General features: G+C 35.4%; 2 protein-coding genes across 2 annotated transcripts; both read right to left on the reverse strand.

The window, feature by feature from the left end:
- Positions 1–517: 517 nt before the first annotated feature.
- Positions 518–1285, reverse strand: LOC139869118 (dirigent protein 16-like). The gene has a single exon (XM_071857445.1). The coding sequence runs from the start codon at positions 1283–1285 to the stop codon at positions 518–520; it is 768 nt and encodes a 255-aa protein (XP_071713546.1).
- A 412-nt stretch (positions 1286–1697) lies between these two features.
- On the reverse strand, positions 1698–4303 carry LOC139869128 (uncharacterized). Its single transcript, XM_071857452.1, has 11 exons — positions 4275–4303; positions 4026–4185; positions 3929–3953; positions 3589–3678; positions 3336–3507; positions 3188–3261; positions 3026–3095; positions 2851–2922; positions 2136–2269; positions 1960–2033; positions 1698–1867 (listed from the first exon to the last, which is right to left on the reverse strand). Exons 2-11 carry the CDS (start codon positions 4171–4173, stop codon positions 1773–1775), a joined length of 954 nt encoding a protein of 317 aa, XP_071713553.1. The 5' UTR covers positions 4174–4185; positions 4275–4303; the 3' UTR covers positions 1698–1772.
- Between the last annotated feature and the right edge of the window lie 16561 nt (positions 4304–20864).

The raw sequence follows: 20864 nt of genomic DNA on the forward strand, positions 1-20864 counted from the left end.
TTCGAAGTAAAAAATGGTAAAATGAAATTGTATTTGAGTATGGAAAAAGTGTTTTATTGATGAGAGTGTTATGTTTAAGTATAATTGAGGAAATAGACATGTATATATACTGTAAATTAATAAAATTAAATATAGCCCTTGGGCATTCAAACGGGAATATTTTTGCCCGTTACTCACGTTCACGAATATTTTACAACAAGACATGGCATCGGACGAAAAGAAAGGCGGTGGCTTGGGAGGCTCCTGCCAATAGTACCCAGGTGGGCGGTTCGCTGGACGGGGAGGGAGACAGGACCGCTGTGACTGCTCTATAATGGTTATGAGGTTTCAATCGATAATAAATCCGTTTGAGACAAGAAAAAGGATTTGCAAAACTTAAACACTTCAATCATAGAAACATGGATCGATATACATATTAATATAAAATACATGGAACAAAGATCATCACATTTTGTTCACAAAACCACACACATACACGAATTCATGAATGCCCAAACTTCTGATTAACAAGCAATCCTCAATATGAAAGATGAACAGTTAACCTCAGCAACGACTCGACACCATCAGCAACAATCTGACCAGCCGGTATCAACGACCTAACTTCCGCAAACCCACAAGCATGTAAAAACTTCCCGGTCCCACCTGTCACCGACAACCGAGACATCGCGCTTCCAATATGATAAACACCAAAAAAGTTAATACTATCTCCATACTCACCACCTTCCATCATAGCAGTAAACGTCATCATTTGTCTACTTCCATCAGCCGAGCTCGAAACGTAAACTCCTTGCGCTTTACCTAACGACTGTGAACCCAACTTCGGGTCAATAGTCAACAAGTCATCAATCACAGTTATAGTACCAAACCCAAGCCCCAGTCCATCTGGTCCCAGTTGTGCTGCAATCTGGTTTTGAATGTTGTTTTGGTTAAGGTTACCAGCGAATTGTGTGCCAACTAAGCCAGTTCCAAGTGGGACCCCGTTAGCGTTAACGGTAGGGATTGCACCGTTTGCGTTAGGAATGGCGACCCCACCTTGTGGTGCACGAAAACCTATACGTCTAGCAAATGGTACTTGACCACTGTAAATGTTACCTAGTAGACCGGTTACTGGTCTAGCTGTCGGGTTGCTACCACCAAGGATGTCATGCATGTATAGTTCGAAAACATGTTCACCTCCTCCTTCTGTTGCTGATGTGGCTGCAGTTGGATCGATTGATGTTACACTCGAAATTCCTAAATGGAGTACGAGAACGGTGAATATCAACAATAAAGATTGCTTCGACATCTTGAAAATTGAATCGAGTTAAGCGAAAAGAGAGATGGGAGTTTGTTGTTTTGGATGGGTATGGAGGTATAGAGATGGTGCTTAAATACTACATTAGTACAACGTACAAAAGTATAAGGAAATGGAGTAGCTTAATGTTGTGTTAGTTATATATTAATGTTAAAATACATTGATTATTGAGCTACTTTTGTTAACATTTTAGTTCTAAATACAGTTACGATACTAATGTGTTCTTTGCTGGAATAGGCTTTCTGGGGTCTTTTTATTTTTATTTTTTTTTGTTAATGAGTTGTTAACTTTGATATATGTTGACCTGAAATCTATCTAAACCATACATGATCTATGTTGTAGTGGTTTTAACTAAACCATTAACATGAATTACTGATCATCCTTTACATAAAAGATTCTGACTTTATATATTTTACATTAAAATAAATAATTAAATAATAACATTAATAAAATAGTGGAATTCAACAAGACTACAGCATCATTGATCTGAATCCTGCAGTTGCTCTTCTGGCATTGGTTCTTCATGATTCATGACCTTGGGTTTTCTCACAATTGGAGAAATCAATTTCCATACTGCAATCAAAATCAAAGTCAAACACTTTAAAGTCAAAGTCTACATACTTAAGTAAGGCACTTATAACATCTCCCTTTAACTACAAACTTACAGTATATTGTGGCTGCAAACCATTCATTAACTATTTTCACCCATGTACTTGCCCACCCAACATCGATGCTCCATCTGTTATTTCGCAAAATTACACAAGAAACATTCTTAAAATGTCGTAAATCGACTAATGGATTTTATTTTTTTATCGTAATGAAACTGGGATCCGGATCTTACTTCCTGGCTGGACTATCCAGATTCCAGCTGATGAAAAGCATAGCAAAATACATAGCACCCAAGGAGAATACCAGGTGAAAAAATCCATAATTATAGGGGATGTCATCTTCCATCTGATTTTCTTGTTTCTTGAGCTAAACACGAAAAACAATTGGGCAAAAGCAACCAATCACAAATTTTGGAAGGGTCCTAGATAGGATTGTAGAACTCGGCGACTACTCGCTGAGTTCTCGGTTTTTAGATCAGTCCGAGTATTCGGTTAAATCGGTCAAAACTCAGGATAACTGTGTCACAGTCGGTCAAAACCTGGTCAAACTCTGTCAAAACTCGGGATTACTCGAAAATTTGGTCAAAACTCGGTCAAAATCAGTCAAAGTAAAACTTGGTCAACAACATCCGAGACTCCCCTAGTTGCCTCGGTCAAAACTTGGTCAAACTCTGTCAAAACTCGGGATTACTCGAAAATTTGGTCAAAACTCGGTCAAAGTAAAACTTGGTCAACAACATCCGAGACTCCCCGAGTTGCCTCGGTCAAAACTTGGTCAAACTCTGTCAAAACTCGGGATTACTCGAAAAATAGGTTAAAAATCGGTATTACTCGAAAAATAGGTCAAAACTCGGGCAAAGTAAAACTTGGTCAACAACATCCGAGTACTCCCCGAGTCACGAGTTCTCAAACCTTGGTCAGAGATATCTATTATAACTAATGGAGAACCTGAAATGTCTGTGAATCGATCCCAGTGGAAAACGTTGCCATGACAATGGCGAAAACACCGATCAGGAAGCCCTAAAAACACATAACAGCAAGAATGTAAATGCACAGCTAAATACGCATGATTACATACAATGTGAGTATTGAGGTCTAAAGTAAATGGTGTCATTTTAATTACTAGAACAGTCATCCAGTCGACATGCTTGCTATCCTGCTTTTTAGGGCTGCATTGTTCACTGGCAGGCTCACTGCAAAATCATGATAGTTAATATAACAAAAGAAAAAAAAAATATTAACAGATTTATGTAAAAGAGAGCTTATTTTGTTAATGATAGAGAACCTTCTTAAAGAAGACCAACAGAGGAAAACAATATAAGATGCCATGATCCCTGATGATAGAAGACCTTTATTCACCTGTTTAATGACTTGTGACAGTTATATTAGATTCTTAAATAATGGAGTAACTTTGATTTTGCACCGGGACGTACCTTTGAATGCAAGGAGATAACCATCATAACAAGAAGCAAAATTGCTGTCCATGTGATGAAGAATATGTTGAGAGTGCATGAAGGTTTGGATGCATACAATACATACATCACGATGATCCCACATAACGACGCCAAATAAAACAGTGTCGACATGAATAATCCACAACACGAGCTGCAAAACATGAAAGACAAACATCAAATAATTTGGAAATATGTGAACATTCTTGGTGAAAATAACGAGATAAGATTGAACCTCTGTATCTTTCTTTCATCAGGCATCCAGTACGCATTCCACCATGCTATGAACTCGATTACGCTTACAAGCTGGAGAACAAGAAAAATCCTGGACCATAAACGATGGTAAGAACTGATGTCGATGAAAATATAAATATAAAACTTATTTTTTTATTAGGGTTTATCTAACAATTGTGTTTAGGGTTATCGTTAACTTGCAAAAACTATTGTACATAGCGGTTATATGTTAACTTTAAAGTAGTGGTTAATATTGGTGTATACAATTGTTTTATGCATCTTAACAACAGCCCTTAGGGGCCTATCGGAAGAGAAACCCTTGTAGCAAAAAAGAAGATTACCCTGCACCAACTCGAGCAAGTTCACCTACAAGAACCGTGTAATTTTAGTCCACTAGTTATTTGAAAAGCATATTTGCTTATAAAGTGATTAACTTACCATAGAGATGAATATAATCCGAGGGGATGAAGAACGAAAACACTAATGTGATCAGCAATATAAAAAACTTTGAAGTCCACCATCCGCAATGCCACGTATTACGAACGTTATATAATTTGGTAGTTCCACACGTGGTCAGATACAACATAAAGAAAAATATCTAGAAAATTTACGTTAAGGAACTCGCAGCAGATAAACTAAACTGACCAAAACTTATGGAACTTAATAACATAACTTAAAAAAAGATACAAAGCACCCAAAGCTCACACGAAGAACTCCCATTGTTTGGAAACATTCGTGGCCTTTTGGTCCACAAAATTCAAGAACTTCAAAAAAGAAGTAAACTTATTAATTAATAATGCAAATTTAGCCCAAATGGATGCATCGATTTTGGTAATAATATAAAGTTAACAAATTTACTGTGGAAGTGAAGCGTGAGTCGTTGGCCATAGTCGCGCAGAAACCAAGCTACGAGATTCACTAATGTGAAGATAATGCCGTATGTGAAGCGAGCTCTTAGTGATTTCTTTTTACTTAACAAGTTCTCTATGCTTATTTGCTTCATAATTTCGCATTGAACAATCTCAGCATTGGTTAGTTTGATGTCTACAAACACTCCATCTTCGATCATTTCACTACTTACAAACATCTTAAAACTAGTTTACTAGTCGAAATCACATCAAATTTCAAGAAAATCGAATTTAAAGCTTGGATCTACCAAATGAAAGAACTGTTGGAACACTGTGTGAAACAAGTGGAGTGCATACATTAATCTCATCCCATTAATGAGTAACCTTGCTTAATGCTATGAAATTAATAAAAGCTTAACTAGAATAAGGAGTAACAAAAAAGGTTAAAGAACCTGCAAATGTTAGTTGGTGTCAGTCTCTCAAAGCAGTGATGAGTGAGGCTCCTTGGGTGCTACTCCTATAAAAATGGTGTTGGATCCTGATATATGTTTTATCTACCCTTAAAGTAATAATAAAATAAACTAGAAGAAGGTAGCAAGGCTCCAATTTGTCAGGTTTGAGTAATAATTGGTTTTAAAGTCAACCCAACAACTAAGACTTAGTAAGTAGCTAGATACTGTAGGATTAATGTGCAAGGTACAACATATAATATATGATCAACCTTATTTGAGTCTTCGGGGTCACACACATATACACCGAGACGTCAAATAAAATATATATATGATGTATATATATTACTCAAGTAACAAAATAGTAAATCGAAATTAATTCATTTACTATTCATATGAATAGTAAATGAATCGAAATTAATTAATTTACTATTCACATGAAAGTGACATGATAGAAATTATTAATTATAAGTTACATAATATACTCCTGAAGTATTTGAGAAATACGACTTTAAGATCACAGATATGCAGAACAATCAATAAGCAGATAAGCAGATATGCAAATATGCCTAAAAGAATACCAGTGCTTGATCAGGTTTCCATTAATTTGGATTGATTAGGATTGGGTAGCGTATCCCCAATCACCATGCTCGGTCTTTATTTTGTATTAAAATCATGTGGTCGAACTTGTATTTTGTACTTAAAGGGTAATTTGGGCATTTGTGAGCCCGACACAGTAATTTGAATTCACGGGTTCATTTAAAAAGGTTCACGGGTGATTAGTTTGAAAAAAAAATATATCTATATATTGTACCAAATTAATTCATATCTCATTCTTCTTTCGATGAACTAAAAATTTTGATTTCATAATATTAACCAAAGGTTGATTAATATTACTTGGGTTTGGACTAGCATCCATTGACGATCGTTTGAAGTGTAGTGTGAACTATCCAAAGAGACGGTCGTACTTTTGATCGTAAGTTTCTCCCCGTCTCATCAATTTCTCCAAGAAAGGTATATCGTCAACTCCTCATTTATTTTATATTCATGACAATTATTATGGTGTAACTGGATCATTGGAAAATATTAATCGTGTGCATGTTTCATTAAATAAGTGAATATTTAATCTTGTAAAATTTCGTTCATAAAATAATAAAAGATTATTATTTTAACTATCCGCTGCGTTAATCTGACTAAAAGTACACACGATTTTCCATCAGTGGTATCCGAGCCGCTTTTACATCATCTTAATTGGCTTGTGACTATTCTTTAGATTTAGCTTTGTGGTATATTGGTGAAAGTCGAAACCTTTTTGGTTTTTAAAGTCAACTCGGTTGATCTAAACTTAACCTCATGACGCACAAATATGATTGAAAGAATATCACTATTTTAAATTGTAGATTTAATTGTTATGGCTTGAATATTTATTATAATTGTTGATTGTTTTATTCCATGGTTATACACATGTATTGTAACCATGGACAAGCCATATTTAAGTTTTAATAATGTAGTTATTAAAATTGTGATTGCACTAATAGCCCATAATGCCCCGACCTATGTATGATTGTTGTGATTGTTGATTACGGCAATATTATGTCATGTTGATTATTTGTATTATTATAAAGGCCAATTTTGAAGCCAAAGTTGTATTATATTTATTTTTCATTTTCATAGTATTGTATTTAAGTTTATTTCAATTTGTAAAAGTACTAGTTTAGTTGTATTTTCAAATTTAAATAAATGTAACAAGATGAAGATTGAAGATAAAATACAACGTGCTTTTGGCTTAGAAGATGACGAACATGTCAAGTTGACAACGATGGCATTTGTCAAGTTTTCACTTAATTCTTGAATCAAGTGGGAGCTACGATATTACCCTTAGTTTGACCTCTTGATCCCATCTCGGCTCATGGGATCAAGCATAGGATTTTTGGGCTAGGCTATGTGTGTGTGATGCATGGTATGATTGTGTTTTATTTTTACGCATTTATATTTAATTGTTGATTATAATATATGCTAAATGTTTTTGATGAAAACATAAAATAAAACTAGTAACGAGTTTCAAAAGTTAAAATTGATGATTTTAAAAAGTTAAACTCTAACGAGTTTAAAGTTAAATATTTTTTGAAACTCAAATAATATATATGAGCGCCATCTTTTAAAAATGTTTTAAAATGATACACAATGTGTATTTGTTATTTTTTTTATATAAAATAAAATAACAAACTAGACGCATAAACACGATCGACATATATTTAATTGGTTAAAATAATTTTTAACAAATAGTGTAGCGAATCTTGTGTGCATGCATTATTCGTTAATACAAACATTTTCAAAATACCCTTCAAATTTAAGTCATGCCATCCAATGAGCTTGCAAACACTCCTCGTTATTTTTTGATTACGGTGAGACCTAATCGAATTATAGCCACGAGGTGGATTTTCAGTTACGAGTGAGACTAGGCTGAATTTCCACTGTTTCTAAATTGGACGACTTAATTGTATTCACGATGAGACCTGAGTTCGAGGCAAGGATGGGACAAACATGCCAATATATAATAGTGGTTTGTTAGACTACACATATCTCAAGGTCCCATAAAGATCTAAGAGTTGCACCTGTGATGCAATTGGTACTCGCTACCTACCAGTAGACTCTATAACTACTAGCTGATCAACATATGTAGTTATGGAACCTCTATGTGGATCTTAGCCTTTCGTAAATTAATTGTTTTTTAAATATATTAAAACTTGGGTTATTAATTTATTAAAGTATTATATCAAAAATACTAAAATTGAACCTTGTTCTTTTATAGATGTCAAACAATCAAAACGTAAACCAAAACACCCTCCGTTCTTTGTTGGAGAAGGAGAAACTCAATGGTTCAAACTTCCTCGATTGGTACCGCAACCTGAGAATTGTTCTCAAATATGAAGGGAAGTTGAACAAAATTGAAGGACCCTTACCCGAAGCTCCTCCTGAGACAGCTACTGCTGCTCAAAAGAATGCTTATCAGAAGTTGTTTGATGAGCAAGAGAAGATTGCTTTAATCATGCTTGCTAGTATGACTTCTGACCTCCAAAAGAAAATGGAAGATCGTACATCATATGATATGATGACTGAGCTGAAAAATATGTTTCAAAAACAGGCTAGTCAAGAGTTATATGAAACTTATAAGCTTCTTCAAACATGCAAAATGGAGGAGGGTCAATCAGTGAGCTCTCATGTCTTGAAAATGAAAAGATACATTGACCGATTGGAAAAACTTGGAACTACTTTGCCGCCTAACTTGGCTGTGAACACGGTTTTGGTTTCACTACCAAAATCGTATCACCAATTTGTAATGAATTACAATATGCAAGGTTGGGAGAAATCTCTGGCAGAGGTGCACTCAATGCTCAAAACTGCTGAACAGGATATTCCATATAAGGTTTCCAATCCAGGTGTCCTGATGATTAGGGATGGTAAGGTGAAAAAAATAAGCCGAAAACTTGGGGAAAAGGAAAAGGCAAGTCAATTGCTAAGAAAAAGATTCCACCACCTCCCAAGAAAGAAAGCCCAGCGAAAGACGCCGAATGTTTCCACTGTGGAAAGTTGGCCACTGGAGGAGGAACTGTCCTTCCTACCTATCTGAGTTCAGAAAAGGCAAAGCTAGCCAGACCAGCAAATCAGGTATATTTCATATACAGTTATATACTTTTTCTAGTCATTCCTGGATTTTTGATACTGGTTGTGGTACTCACATCTGTAACAATATGCAGGGAATGAGAAGAAGTAAGAGACTGAAGAACAACACACTAGACTTAAGAGTGGGCAATGGGGCTCGAGCTGCTGTCGAAGCTATTGAAACCTATGAGCTTACTCTACCTAGTGGTATTATTGTTTTGTTGGAACAATGTCATTATGCTCCTAGTATTACGAGCAATGTAATTTCAGTTTCTCTTTTGAAAAATGTTGGTTTTGAACTTACATTTACGCACTTTGGTATTTCAGTCTCTAAGAATAATGTATTTTATTTTAATGCTATTCCACGTGATGGTATTTTTGAAATTGATATACATGGTGTGATTTCAAATAATAATTCTGTATATACATGTACTGCCAAACGAGTCAAGCAAGACTTGAATAATACCTATCTATGGCATTGTCGTCTTGGTCATATAAGCAAACAACGCATTTCAAAACTCCAATCTGATGGGCTTTTGGAATCAACTGGCTCTGAGTCATTTGATGTATGCGAGTCATGTTTATGTGGAAAGATGACAAAGGCTCCTTTCTCCGGTTTAGGTGAAAGAGCTAAAGATCTTTTAGGACTAATACATACTGATGTATGTGGCTCTTTTAGAACTATGTCTAGAAATGGTGAATCATACTTCGTTACATTTACTGATGATTATAGTAGATATGGTTATGTTTACTTGCTGAAACATAAACATGAAGTTTTTGAAACATTCAAAATCTTCCAAAATGAAGTAGAGAATCAACTTGAAAAGACCATTAAAGCCCTTCGCTCTGATCGGGGAGGGGAATATATGAGTCAATAGTTTTTGGACCACCTGAAGAATTGTGGGATTGTCTCACAGTTTACTCCACCTTACACACCACAACACAATGGTGTGTCGGAGTGGAGGAATCGAACTTTACTTGACATAGTTCGATCTATGATGAGTCTAACTACACTGTCGATGTCTTTTTGGGGTTATGCATTAGAGTCTGCTGCACGCATACTCAATATGGTTCCAACCAAGAAGGTAGAAAAGACACCATATGAATTATGGCATGGAAAGAGTCCTAAGTTGTCTTATTTGAAAGTCTGGGGTTGTGAAGCGTATGTGAAACGTGACACTTCAAATAAGTTAGAACCCAGAGGTATCAAATGTCACTTTGTGGGATACCTAAAGGAAACAATGGGTTACTACTTTTACTACCAAGCTGAAAACAAAGTGTTTACTGCTCGGTTTGCTGAATTCTTTGAAAGAGATCTTCTCTTACAAGAAGTCAGTGGGAGTAAAGTAGATCTTGAAGAAATTCAAGAATCATAAAGTAACATAGCTTCTGAAGGCACTAGCCAACCGCACGTTGAAGCTGAAGATACTGTTGGTGAGCCAGAACGTGTTGCACCTATACTTCGTAGATCTAGTAGAACTCTTCATCAACCTGAGAGGTTAAATCTTCTGATTAATTCAAATGAACCTCATCTAGGGGATTATGATTGTAGTGACCCGAACTTTTCCATGTTTATATATATTAATTGAGATTGATATTTATATGATTAAATGTTTCCAACATGTTAAGCAATCAAACTTGTTAAGACTTGATTAATTGTAATATGTTTCATATAGACAATTGACCACCCAAGTTGACCGGTGATTCACGAACGTTAAAACTTGTAAAAACTATATGATGACATATATATGGATATATATATATATTTAACATGATACTATGATAAGTAAACATATCATTAAGTATATTAACAATGAACTACATATGTAAAAACAAGACTACTAACTTAATGATTTTTAAACGAGACATATATGTAACGATTATCGTTGTAAAGACATTTAATGGATATATATCATATTAAGAGATATTCATACATGATAATATCATGATAATATAATAATTTAAAATCTCATTTGATATTATAAACATTGGGTTAACAACATTTAACAAGATCGTTAACCTAAAGGTTTCAAAACAACACTTACATGTAACGACTAACGATGACTTAATGACTCAGTTAAAATGTATATACATGTAGTGTTTTAATATGTATTTATACACTTTTGAAAGACTTCAATACACTTATCAAAATACTTCTACTTAACAAAAATGCTTACAATTACATCCTCGTTCAGTTTCATCAACAATTCTACTCGTATGCACCCGTATTCGTACTCGTACAATACACAGCTTTTAGATGTATGTACTATTGGTATATACACTCCAATGATCAGTTCTTAGCAGCCCATGTGAGTCACCTAATACATTTGGGAACCATCATTTGGCAACTAGCATGAAATATCTCATAAAATTACAAAAATATGAGTAATCATTCATGACTTATTTACATGAAAACAAAATTACATATCCTTTATATCTAATCCATACACCAACGACCAAAAACACCTACAAACACTTTCATTCTTCAATTTTATTCATCTAATTGATCTCTCTCAAGTTCTATCTTCAAGTTCTAAGTGTTCTTCATATATTCTACAAGTTCTAGTTACATAAAATCAAGAATACTTTCAAGTTTGCTAGCTCACTTCCAATCTTGTAAGGTGATCATCCAACCTCAAGAAATCTTTGTTTCTTACAGTAGGTTATCATTCTAATACAAGGTAATAATCATATTCAAACTTTGGTTCAATTTCTATAACTATAACAATCTTATTTCAAGTGATGATCTTACTTGAACTTGTTTTCGTGTCATGATTCTGCTTCAAGAACTTCGAGCCATCCAAGGATCCGTTGAAGCTAAATCCATTTTTCTCTTTTCCAGTAGGTTTATCCAAGGAACTTAAGGTAGTAATGATGTTCATAACATCATTCGATTCATACATATAAAGCTATCTTGTTCGAAGGTTTAAACTTGTAATCACTAGAACAAAGTACAGTTAATTCTAAACTTGTTCGCAAACAAAAGTTAATCCTTCTAACTTGACTTTTAAAATCAACTAAACACATGTTCTATATCTATATTATATGCTAACTTAATGATTTAAAACCTGGAAACACGAAAAACACCGTAAAACCGGATTTACGCCGTCGTAGTAACACCGCGGGCTGTTTTGGGTTAGTTAATTAAAAACTATGATAAACTTTGATTTAAAAGTTTTTATTCTGAGAAAATGATTTTTATTATGAACATGAAACTATATCCAAAAATTATGGTTAAACTCAAAGTGGAAGTATGTTTTCTAAAATGGTCATCTAGACGTCGTTCTTTCGACTGAAATGACTACCTTTACAAAAACAACTTGTAACTTATTTTTCTGACCATAAACATATAATTTTTCTGTTTAGATTCATAAAATAGAGTTCAATATGAAACCATAGCAATTTGATTCACTCAAAACGGATTTAAAATGAAGAAGTTATGGGTAAAACAAGATTGGATAATTTTTCTCATTTTAGCTACGTGAAAATTGGTAACAAATCTATTCCAACCATAACTTAATCAACTTGTATTGTATATTATGTAATCTTGAGATACCATAGACATGTATACAATGTTTCGACCTATCATGTCGACACATCTATATATATTTCGGAACAACCATAGACACTCTATATGTGAATGTTGGAGTTAGATATATAGGGTTGAGGTTGATTCCAAAATATATATAGTTTGAGTTGTGATCAATACTGAGATATGTATACACTGGGTCGTGGATTGATTCAAGATAATATTTATCGATTTATTTCTGTACATCTAACTGTGGACAACTAGTTGTAGGTTACTAACGAGGACAGCTGACTTAATAAACTTAAAACATCAAAATATATTAAAAGTGTTGTAAATATATTTTGAACATACTTTGATATATATGTATATATTGTTATAGGTTCGTGAATCAACCAGTGGCCAAGTCTTACTTCCCGACGAAGTAAAAATCTGTGAAAGTGAGTTATAGTCCCACTTTTAAAATCTAATATTTTTGGGATGAGAATACATGCAGGTTTTATAAATGATTTACAAAATAGACACAAGTACGTGAAACTACATTCTATGGTTGAATTATCGAAATCGAATATGCCCCTTTTTATTAAGTCTGGTAATCTAAGAATTAGGGAACAGACACCCTAATTGACGCGAATCCTAAAGATAGATCTATTGGGCTTAACAAACCCCATCCAAAGTACCGGATGCTTTAGTACTTCGAAATTTATATCATATCCGAAGGGTGTCCCGGAATGATGGGGATATTCTTATATATGCATCTTGTTAATGTCGGTTACCAGGTGTTCACCATATGAATGATTTTTATCTCTATGTATGGGATGTGTATTGAAATATGAAATCTTGTGGTCTATTATTATGATTTGATATATATAGGTTAAACCTATAACTCACTAACATTTTTATTGATGTTTTAAGCATGTTTATTCTCAGGTGATTATTAAGAGCTTCCGCTGTCGCATACTTAAATAAGGACGAGATTTGGAGTCCATGCTTGTATGATATTGTGTAAAAACTGCATTCAAGAAACTTATTTTGTTGTAACATATTTGTATTGTAAACCATTATGTAATGGTTGTGTGTAAACAGGATATTTTAGATTATCATTATTTGATAATCTACTTAAAGCTTTTTAAACCTTTATTGATGAAATAAAGGTTATGGTTTGTTTTAAAATGAATGCAGTCTTTGAAAAACGTCTCATATAGAGGTCAAAACCTCGCAACGAAATCAATTAATATGGAACGTTTTTAATCAATAAGAACGGGACATTTCAGTTGGTATCCGAGCGTTGGTCTTAGAGAACCAGAATTTTGCATTAGTGTGTCTTATCGAGTTTGTTAGGATGCATTAGTGAGTCTGGACTTCGACCGTGTTTACTTGAAAAATGATTGCTTAACAAATTTTGTTGGAAACTATATATTTTTAACATGTGAATATTATGTGATATATTAATCTCTTAACGCGTTTGATATTATGTGATAGATGTCTACCTATAGAACAAGTCCCATTGACTCACCTAATAATAATGAAGAGTCAAATGTAAATTGGAATGATTCGTGGACTGATTCACAAGTTCCCGAAGAGGAACCGGAAGAAGAGTCAGAACCGGAAGAAGAATCGGAACCGGAAGAAGAATCGGAACCGGATGAAGAAATAGAACCGGTGGGGGAAATAATAAAACGGTTAAGTAAAAGAGAATCCTCAACCAACCGACCAAGGTTAATTATGGTCAATGGTGTTTCCGCCAAGGAAGCAAAATATTGGGAGGATTACCAATTCTCCGATGAATCGGATTCCGACGAGAATTCCGATGATGTTATAGAAATTACCCCAACTGAATTTAAAAAGGCAAAAGAAAATAATAAGGGAAAAGGCATAAAAATAGAGAAATCTAATTCCAACCCCGATGAACTTTATATGTATCGTCAACCCCCGAAGTCCTTAAATTGTAACAATGACCCGAGAACCTCTAAACCACCAGGTTTTTCTAAACCAATGTGGACAACGACGGCTCGTATTAGGGGAACATCATATATCCCTAGAAACTTGGCAAAACAAACCAAAACCGAAGAAGAAGAAACAAGCGAATCGGAATAAGATAGTTGTATTCGTGTGGTGTAATATATGTAATATAGTGTGCTTATGCTTTATGATATATGTAAAAATTGCTTGTATTAATAAGTTTTTTTTTTTATGAATCTAACTCTTGTCTATTTTACAGTATAAAAACACAAAATGGATAGACAACCCAATATTTTAAGAGACCTACCCGGAGACATGATTGATGAAATCCTGTCTAGAGTCGGTCAGAATTCTTCGGCACAACTATTTAAGGCGAGATCAGTTTGTAAGACATTCGAAGAACGTTCCAAGAATGCCTTGGTTTATAAAAGGCTTTCGATCAAAATATGGGGGATATCACATTGGGAAATCCATAAGTTACGATGTGTTTACTTTGACGCATATATTGCGGGGAACCCAAATGCTATTTTACGCAATGGGTTAAGAAATTATTTTGACTCAATATATCCGAATATTGGACTTCGTGATTTAGAAAAAGCGGCTAACATGCAACATAAAGAAGCATGTTATGCTTACGGATTAGTAATGTTCGCTTCTCACCAAAGTGAGAACAAGAACATCGGCCTACAACTATTAAACAAAACGTTCTCACAAGTGACGGAGTCGGTAATTGGGGTAAGAAATGAGGTTTTTAGATTGTTACGAGACTGTTGGACATTACGTAACCCTCGTCCCTTTGACGACGTTACAACACGCTGTCTTATCAACGGCCATAACGGTTATGTTCCACAAGACCAAGGATGGAAAGTAGTCCTAGTAAAACCAGAATGCATGACTTGTTTCCGGACGTATGAATTACGTGTCTTTATTGCCTTTGCTGAACGACTTGTGTACTAGCTAGAATTATCTTCACAACCATCTTGTATCAAATTTATTGTGTGCTATATTTCATGTTATATGTAAAATAAGCGGTATTGTAAGTTTGTAAAATATTGTGTAAAAGTTTGAACGCGAAATATTATTATAATCAGTTTTTCATATAGAATTGTAGTAGTTGAATTGTATATTAGCTACTAAGTATGAACTTAACGGGTAGGTACTACCCGAATTTAAACTTATAAAACGCTAATATGAAGAAAAAGCTTTTATAAATGAGTTCATATTATGCTACGAAATACTATTAACTACTCTTAATATTCTGTATGATTAACTTGTTCCATTTGACTATTTTGAAGGAAATGGCACCGACTACTCGACACACCATGAATATGAATGAAGAGGAATTCCGTACTTTTCTAGCTTCAAACATAGCCGCAGTACAGGCTGCGCTACATACCAACAATAACCTTGGATCTAGCAGTACAGGAAATCGTGTAGGATGCACCTACAAAGAATTCACTGCCTGCAAACCTTTGGAATTTGATGGAACCGAAGGACCGATCGGATTGAAACGGTGGACCGAGAAGGTCGAATCGGTGTTTGCCATAAGTAAGTGTACTGAAGAGGACAAAGTAAAGTACGCTACGCATACCTTCACAGGTTCTGCGTTAACATGGTGGAATACCTATCTAGAGCAAGTGGGACAAGACGATGCGTACGCACTACCGTGGTCAGCATTCAAGCACTTGATGAACGAGAAGTACCGTCCCAGAACCGAGGTCAATAAGCTCAAGACAGAACTTAGAGGGTTACGAACCCAAGGATTTGATATTACCACGTACAAAAGATGATTCACAGAATTGTGCCTATTGTGTCCGGGAGCATTCGAAGATGAGGAAGAGAAGATCGACGCGTTTGTGAAAGGATTACCGGAAAGAATCCAAGAAGATATAAGTTCACACGAGCCCGCCTCCATACAACAGGCATGTAGAATGGCTCACAAACTAGTGAACCAGATTGAAGAAAGGATTAAAGAACAGACTGCTGAAGAGGCCAATGTGAAGCAAGTCAAAAGAAAGTGGGAGGAAAACGGTGATAAGAATCACCAATACAACAACAACAGCAATTACAACAATAATCGCAACAATTATCCCAACAATCGCAACATCAATCGCAACTACAACAAACGGCCCAACAACAACAACAACAACAACAACAGCAACTACAACAATCATCCTAATAACAATAATAACCGCAACAACAACAACAATCAGAAGCAGCTATGCCAAAGGTGTGAAAAGTATCACTCGGGGTTCTGCACCAAATTTTGCAACAAGTGTAAAAGAAATGGTCATAGCGCGGTGAAGTGTGAGGTCTACGGACCAGGGGTTAATAGAACGAAAGGAACTAATGGTGTCGGAACGAGTAATGGCGGAGCAAGTAGTGTCGGAGCAAGTTATGCCAATGTAGTTTGTTATAAATGTGGAAAACCGGGCCACATTATTAGAAATTGCCCGAACCAGGAGAACACGAATGGACAAGGCCGCGGAAGAGTTTTCAATATTAATGCGGCAGAGGCACAGGAAGACCCGGAGCTTGTTACGGGTACGTTTCTTATTGACAATAAATCTGCTTACGTTTTATTTGATTCGGGTGCGGATAGAAGCTATATGAGTAGAGATTTTTGTGCTAAATTAAGTTGTCCATTGACGCCTTTGGATAGTAAATTTTTACTCGAATTAGCAAATGGTAAATTAATTTCAGCAGATAATATATGTTGGAATCGAGAAATTAAACTGGTTAGCGAAACATTTAAGATTGATTTGATACCAGTAGAGTTAGGGAGTTTTGATGTGATAATCGGTATGGACTGGTTGAAAGAAATGAAAGCAGAGATCGTTTGTTACAAAAATGCAATTCGCATTATACGAGAAAAAGGAAAACCCTTAATGGTGTACGGAGAAAAGGGCAACACGAAGCTACATCTTATTAGTAATTTGAAGGCACAAAAACTAATAAGAAAAGGTTGCTATGCTGTTCTAGCACACGTCGAGAAAGTACAAACTGAAGAAAAGAGCATCAATGATGTTCCCATTGCAAAAGAATTTCCTGATGTATTTCTGAAAGAATTACCAGGATTACCCCCACATCGATCCGTTGAATTTCAAATAGATCTTGTACCAGGAGCTGCACCAATAGCTCGTGCTCCTTACAGACTCGCACCCAGCGAGATGAAAGAACTGCAAAGCCAATTACAAGAACTTTTAGAGCGTGGTTTCATTTGACCAAGCACATCACCGTGGGGAGCTCCTGTTTTGTTTGTCAAGAAGAAAGATGGTACATTCAGGTTGTGTATCGACTACCGAGAGTTGAACAAACTTACCATCAAGAACCGCTACCCACTACCGAGAATCGACGACTTATTTGATCAACTACAAGGCTCGTCTGTTTATTCAAAGATTGACTTACGTTCCGGGTATCATCAAATGCTGGTGAAAGAAGATGATATTCCAAAGACTGCTTTCAGAACACATTACGGTCATTACGAGTTTATGGTCATGCCGTTTGGTTTAACTAATGCACCAGCTGTGTTCATGGACCTTATGAACCGAGTGTGTGGACCATACCTTGACAAGTTTGTCATTGTTTTCATTGATGACATACTTATTTACTCAAAGAATGACCAAGAACACGGTGAACATTTGAGAAAGGTGTTAGAAGTATTGAGGAAGGAAGAATTGTACGCTAAGTTTTCAAAGTGTGCATTTTGGTTGGAAGAAGTTCAATTCCTCGGTCACATAGTGAACAAAGAAGGTATTAAGGTGGATCCGGCAAAGATAGAAACTGTTGAAAAGTGGGAAACCCCGAAAACTCTGAAACACATACGCCAGTTTTTAGGACTAGCTGGTTACTACAGAAGGTTCATCCAAGACTTTTCCAGAATAGCAAAACCCTTGACTGCATTAACGCATAAAGGGAAGAAATTTGAATGGAATGATGAACAAGAGAAAGCGTTTCAGTTATTGAAGAAAAAGCTAACTACGACACCTATATTGTCATTGCCTGAAGGGAATGATGATTTTGTGATTTATTGTGACGCATCAAAGCAAGGTCTTGGTTGTGTATTAATGCAACGAACGAAGGTGATTGCTTATGCGTCTAGACAATTGAAGATTCACGAACAAAATTATACAACGCATGATTTGGAATTAGGCGCGGTTGTTTTTGCATTAAAGACTTGGAGGCACTACTTATATGGGGTCAAAAGTATTATATATACCGACCACAAAAGTCTTCAACATATATTTAATCAGAAACAACTGAATATGAGGCAGCGTAGGTGGATTGAATTATTGAATGATTACGACTTTGAGATTCGTTACCACCCGGGGAAGGCAAATGTGGTAGCCGATGCCTTGAGCAGGAAGGACAGAGAACCCATTCGAGTAAAATCTATGAATATAATGATTCATAATAACCTTACTACTCAAATAAAGGAGGCGCAACAAGGAGTTTTAAAAAAGGGAAATTTAAAGGATGAAATACCCAAAGGATCGGAGAAGCATCTTAATATTCGGGAAGACGAAACCCGGTATAGGGCTGAAAGGATTTGGGTACCAAAATTTGGAGATATGAGAGAAATGCTACTTAGAGAAGCTCATAAAACCAGATACTCAATACATCCTGGAATGGGGAAGATGTACAAGGATCTCAAGAAACATTTTTGGTGGCCGGGTATGAAAGCCGATGTTGCTAAATACGTAGGAGAATGTTTGACGTGTTCTAAGGTCAAAGCTGAGCATCAGAAACCATCAGGTCTACTTCAACAACCCGAAATCCCGGAATGGAAATGGGAAAACATTACCATGGATTTCATCACTAAATTGCCAAGGACTGCAAGTGGTTTTGATACTATTTGGGTAATAGTTGATCGTCTCACCAAATCAGCACACTTCCTGCCAATAAGAGAAGATGACAAAATGGAGAAGTTAACACGACTGTATTTGAAGGAAGTCATCTCCAGACATGGAATACCAATCTCTATTATCTCTGATAGGGATGGCAGATTTATTTCAAGATTCTGGCAGACATTACAGCAAGCATTAGGAACTCCTCTAGACATGAGTACTGCCTATCATCCACAAACTGATGGGCAGAGCGAAAGGACGATACAAACGCTTGAAGACATGCTACGAGCATGTGTTATTGATTTCGGAAACAGTTGGGATCGACATCTACCGTTAGCAGAATTTTCCTACAACAACAGCTACCATTCAAGCATTGAGATGACGCCGTTTGAAGCACTTTATGGTAGAAAGTGCAGGTCTCCGATTTGTTGGAGTGAAGTGGGGGATAGACAGATTACGGGTCCGGAGATTATACAAGAAACTACCGAGAAGATCATCCAAATTCAACAACGATTGAAAACCGCCCAAAGTCGACAAAAGAGCTACGCTGACATTAAAAGAAAAGATATAGAATTTGAAATTGGAGAGATGGTCATGCTTAAAGTTGCACCTTGGAAAGGCGTTGTTCGATTTGGTAAACGAGGGAAATTAAATCCAAGGTATATTGGACCATTCAAGATTATTGATCGTGTCGGACCAGTAGCTTACCGACTTGAGTTACCTCAACAACTCGCGGCTGTACACAACACTTTCCACGTCTCGAATTTGAAGAAATGTTTTGCTAAAGAAGATCTCACTATTCCGTTAGATGAAATCCAAATCAACGAAAAACTTCAATTCATCGAAGAACCCGTCGAAATAATGGATCGTGAGGTTAAAAGACTTAAGCAAAACAAGATACCAATTGTTAAAGTTCGATGGAATGCTCGTAGAGGACCCGAGTTCACCTGGGAGCATGAAGATCAGATGAAGAAGAAATACCCGCATCTATTTCCAGAAGATTCGTCAACACCTTCAACAGCTTAAAATTTCGGGACGAAATTTATTTAACGGGTAGGTACTGTAGTGACCCGAACTTTTCCATGTTTATATATATTAATTGAGATTGATATTTATATGATTAAATGTTTCCAACATGTTAAGCAATCAAACTTGTTAAGACTTGATTAATTGAAATATGTTTCATATAGACAATTGACCACCCAAGTTGACCGGTGATTCACAAACGTTAAAACTTGTAAAAACTATATGATGACATATATATGGATATATATATATTTAACATGATACTATGATAAGTAAACATATCATTAAGTATATTAACAATGAACTACATATGTAAAAACAAGACTACTAACTTAATGATTTTTAAACGAGACATATATGTAACGATTATCGTTGTAAAGACATTTAATGGATATATATCATATTAAGAGATATTCATACATGATAATATCATGATAATATAATAATTTAAAATCTCATTTGATATTATAAACATTGGGTTAACAACATTTAACAAGATCGTTAACCTAAAGGTTTCAAAACAACACTTACATGTAACGACTAACGATGACTTAACGACTCAGTTAAAATGTATATACATGTAGTGTTTTAATATGTATTTATACACTTTTTAAAGACTTCAATACACTTATCAAAATACTTCTACTTAACAAAAATTCTTACAATTACATCCTCGTTCAGTTTCATCAACAATTCTACTCGTATGCACCCGTATTCGTACTCGTACAATACACAACTTTTAGATGTATGTACTATTGGTATATACACTCCAATGATCAGCTCTTAGCAGCCCATGTGAGTCACCTAACACATGTGGGAACCATCATTTGGCAACTAGCATAAAATATCTCATAAAATTACAAAAATATGAGTAATCATTCATGACTTATTTACATGAAAACAAAATTACATATCCTTTATATCTAATCCATACACCAACGACCAAAAACACCTAC

The sequence above is a fragment of the Rutidosis leptorrhynchoides genome, chromosome 1, assembly GCF_046630445.1.
Source record: "Rutidosis leptorrhynchoides isolate AG116_Rl617_1_P2 chromosome 1, CSIRO_AGI_Rlap_v1, whole genome shotgun sequence".
Classification (NCBI taxonomy): Eukaryota; Viridiplantae; Streptophyta; class Magnoliopsida; order Asterales; family Asteraceae; genus Rutidosis; species Rutidosis leptorrhynchoides.

Excerpts from the sequence above, each read along its gene's own strand:
- LOC139869128 (XM_071857452.1), bottom strand. The coding sequence starts at position 4,173 with ATGTTGTATCTGACCACGTGTGGAACTACCAAATTATATAACGTTCGT. Across the intron at positions 3,096-3,187 it reads TGTTGGTCTTCTTTAAGAAG|TGAGCCTGCCAGTGAACAAT; the intron begins GTTCTCTATCAT and ends ATGATTTTGCAG. Across the intron at positions 2,034-2,135 it reads CTGGATAGTCCAGCCAGGAA|ATGGAGCATCGATGTTGGGT; the intron begins GTAAGATCCGGA and ends GCGAAATAACAG.
- LOC139869118 (XM_071857445.1), bottom strand. The coding sequence starts at position 1,285 with ATGTCGAAGCAATCTTTATTGTTGATATTCACCGTTCTCGTACTCCAT.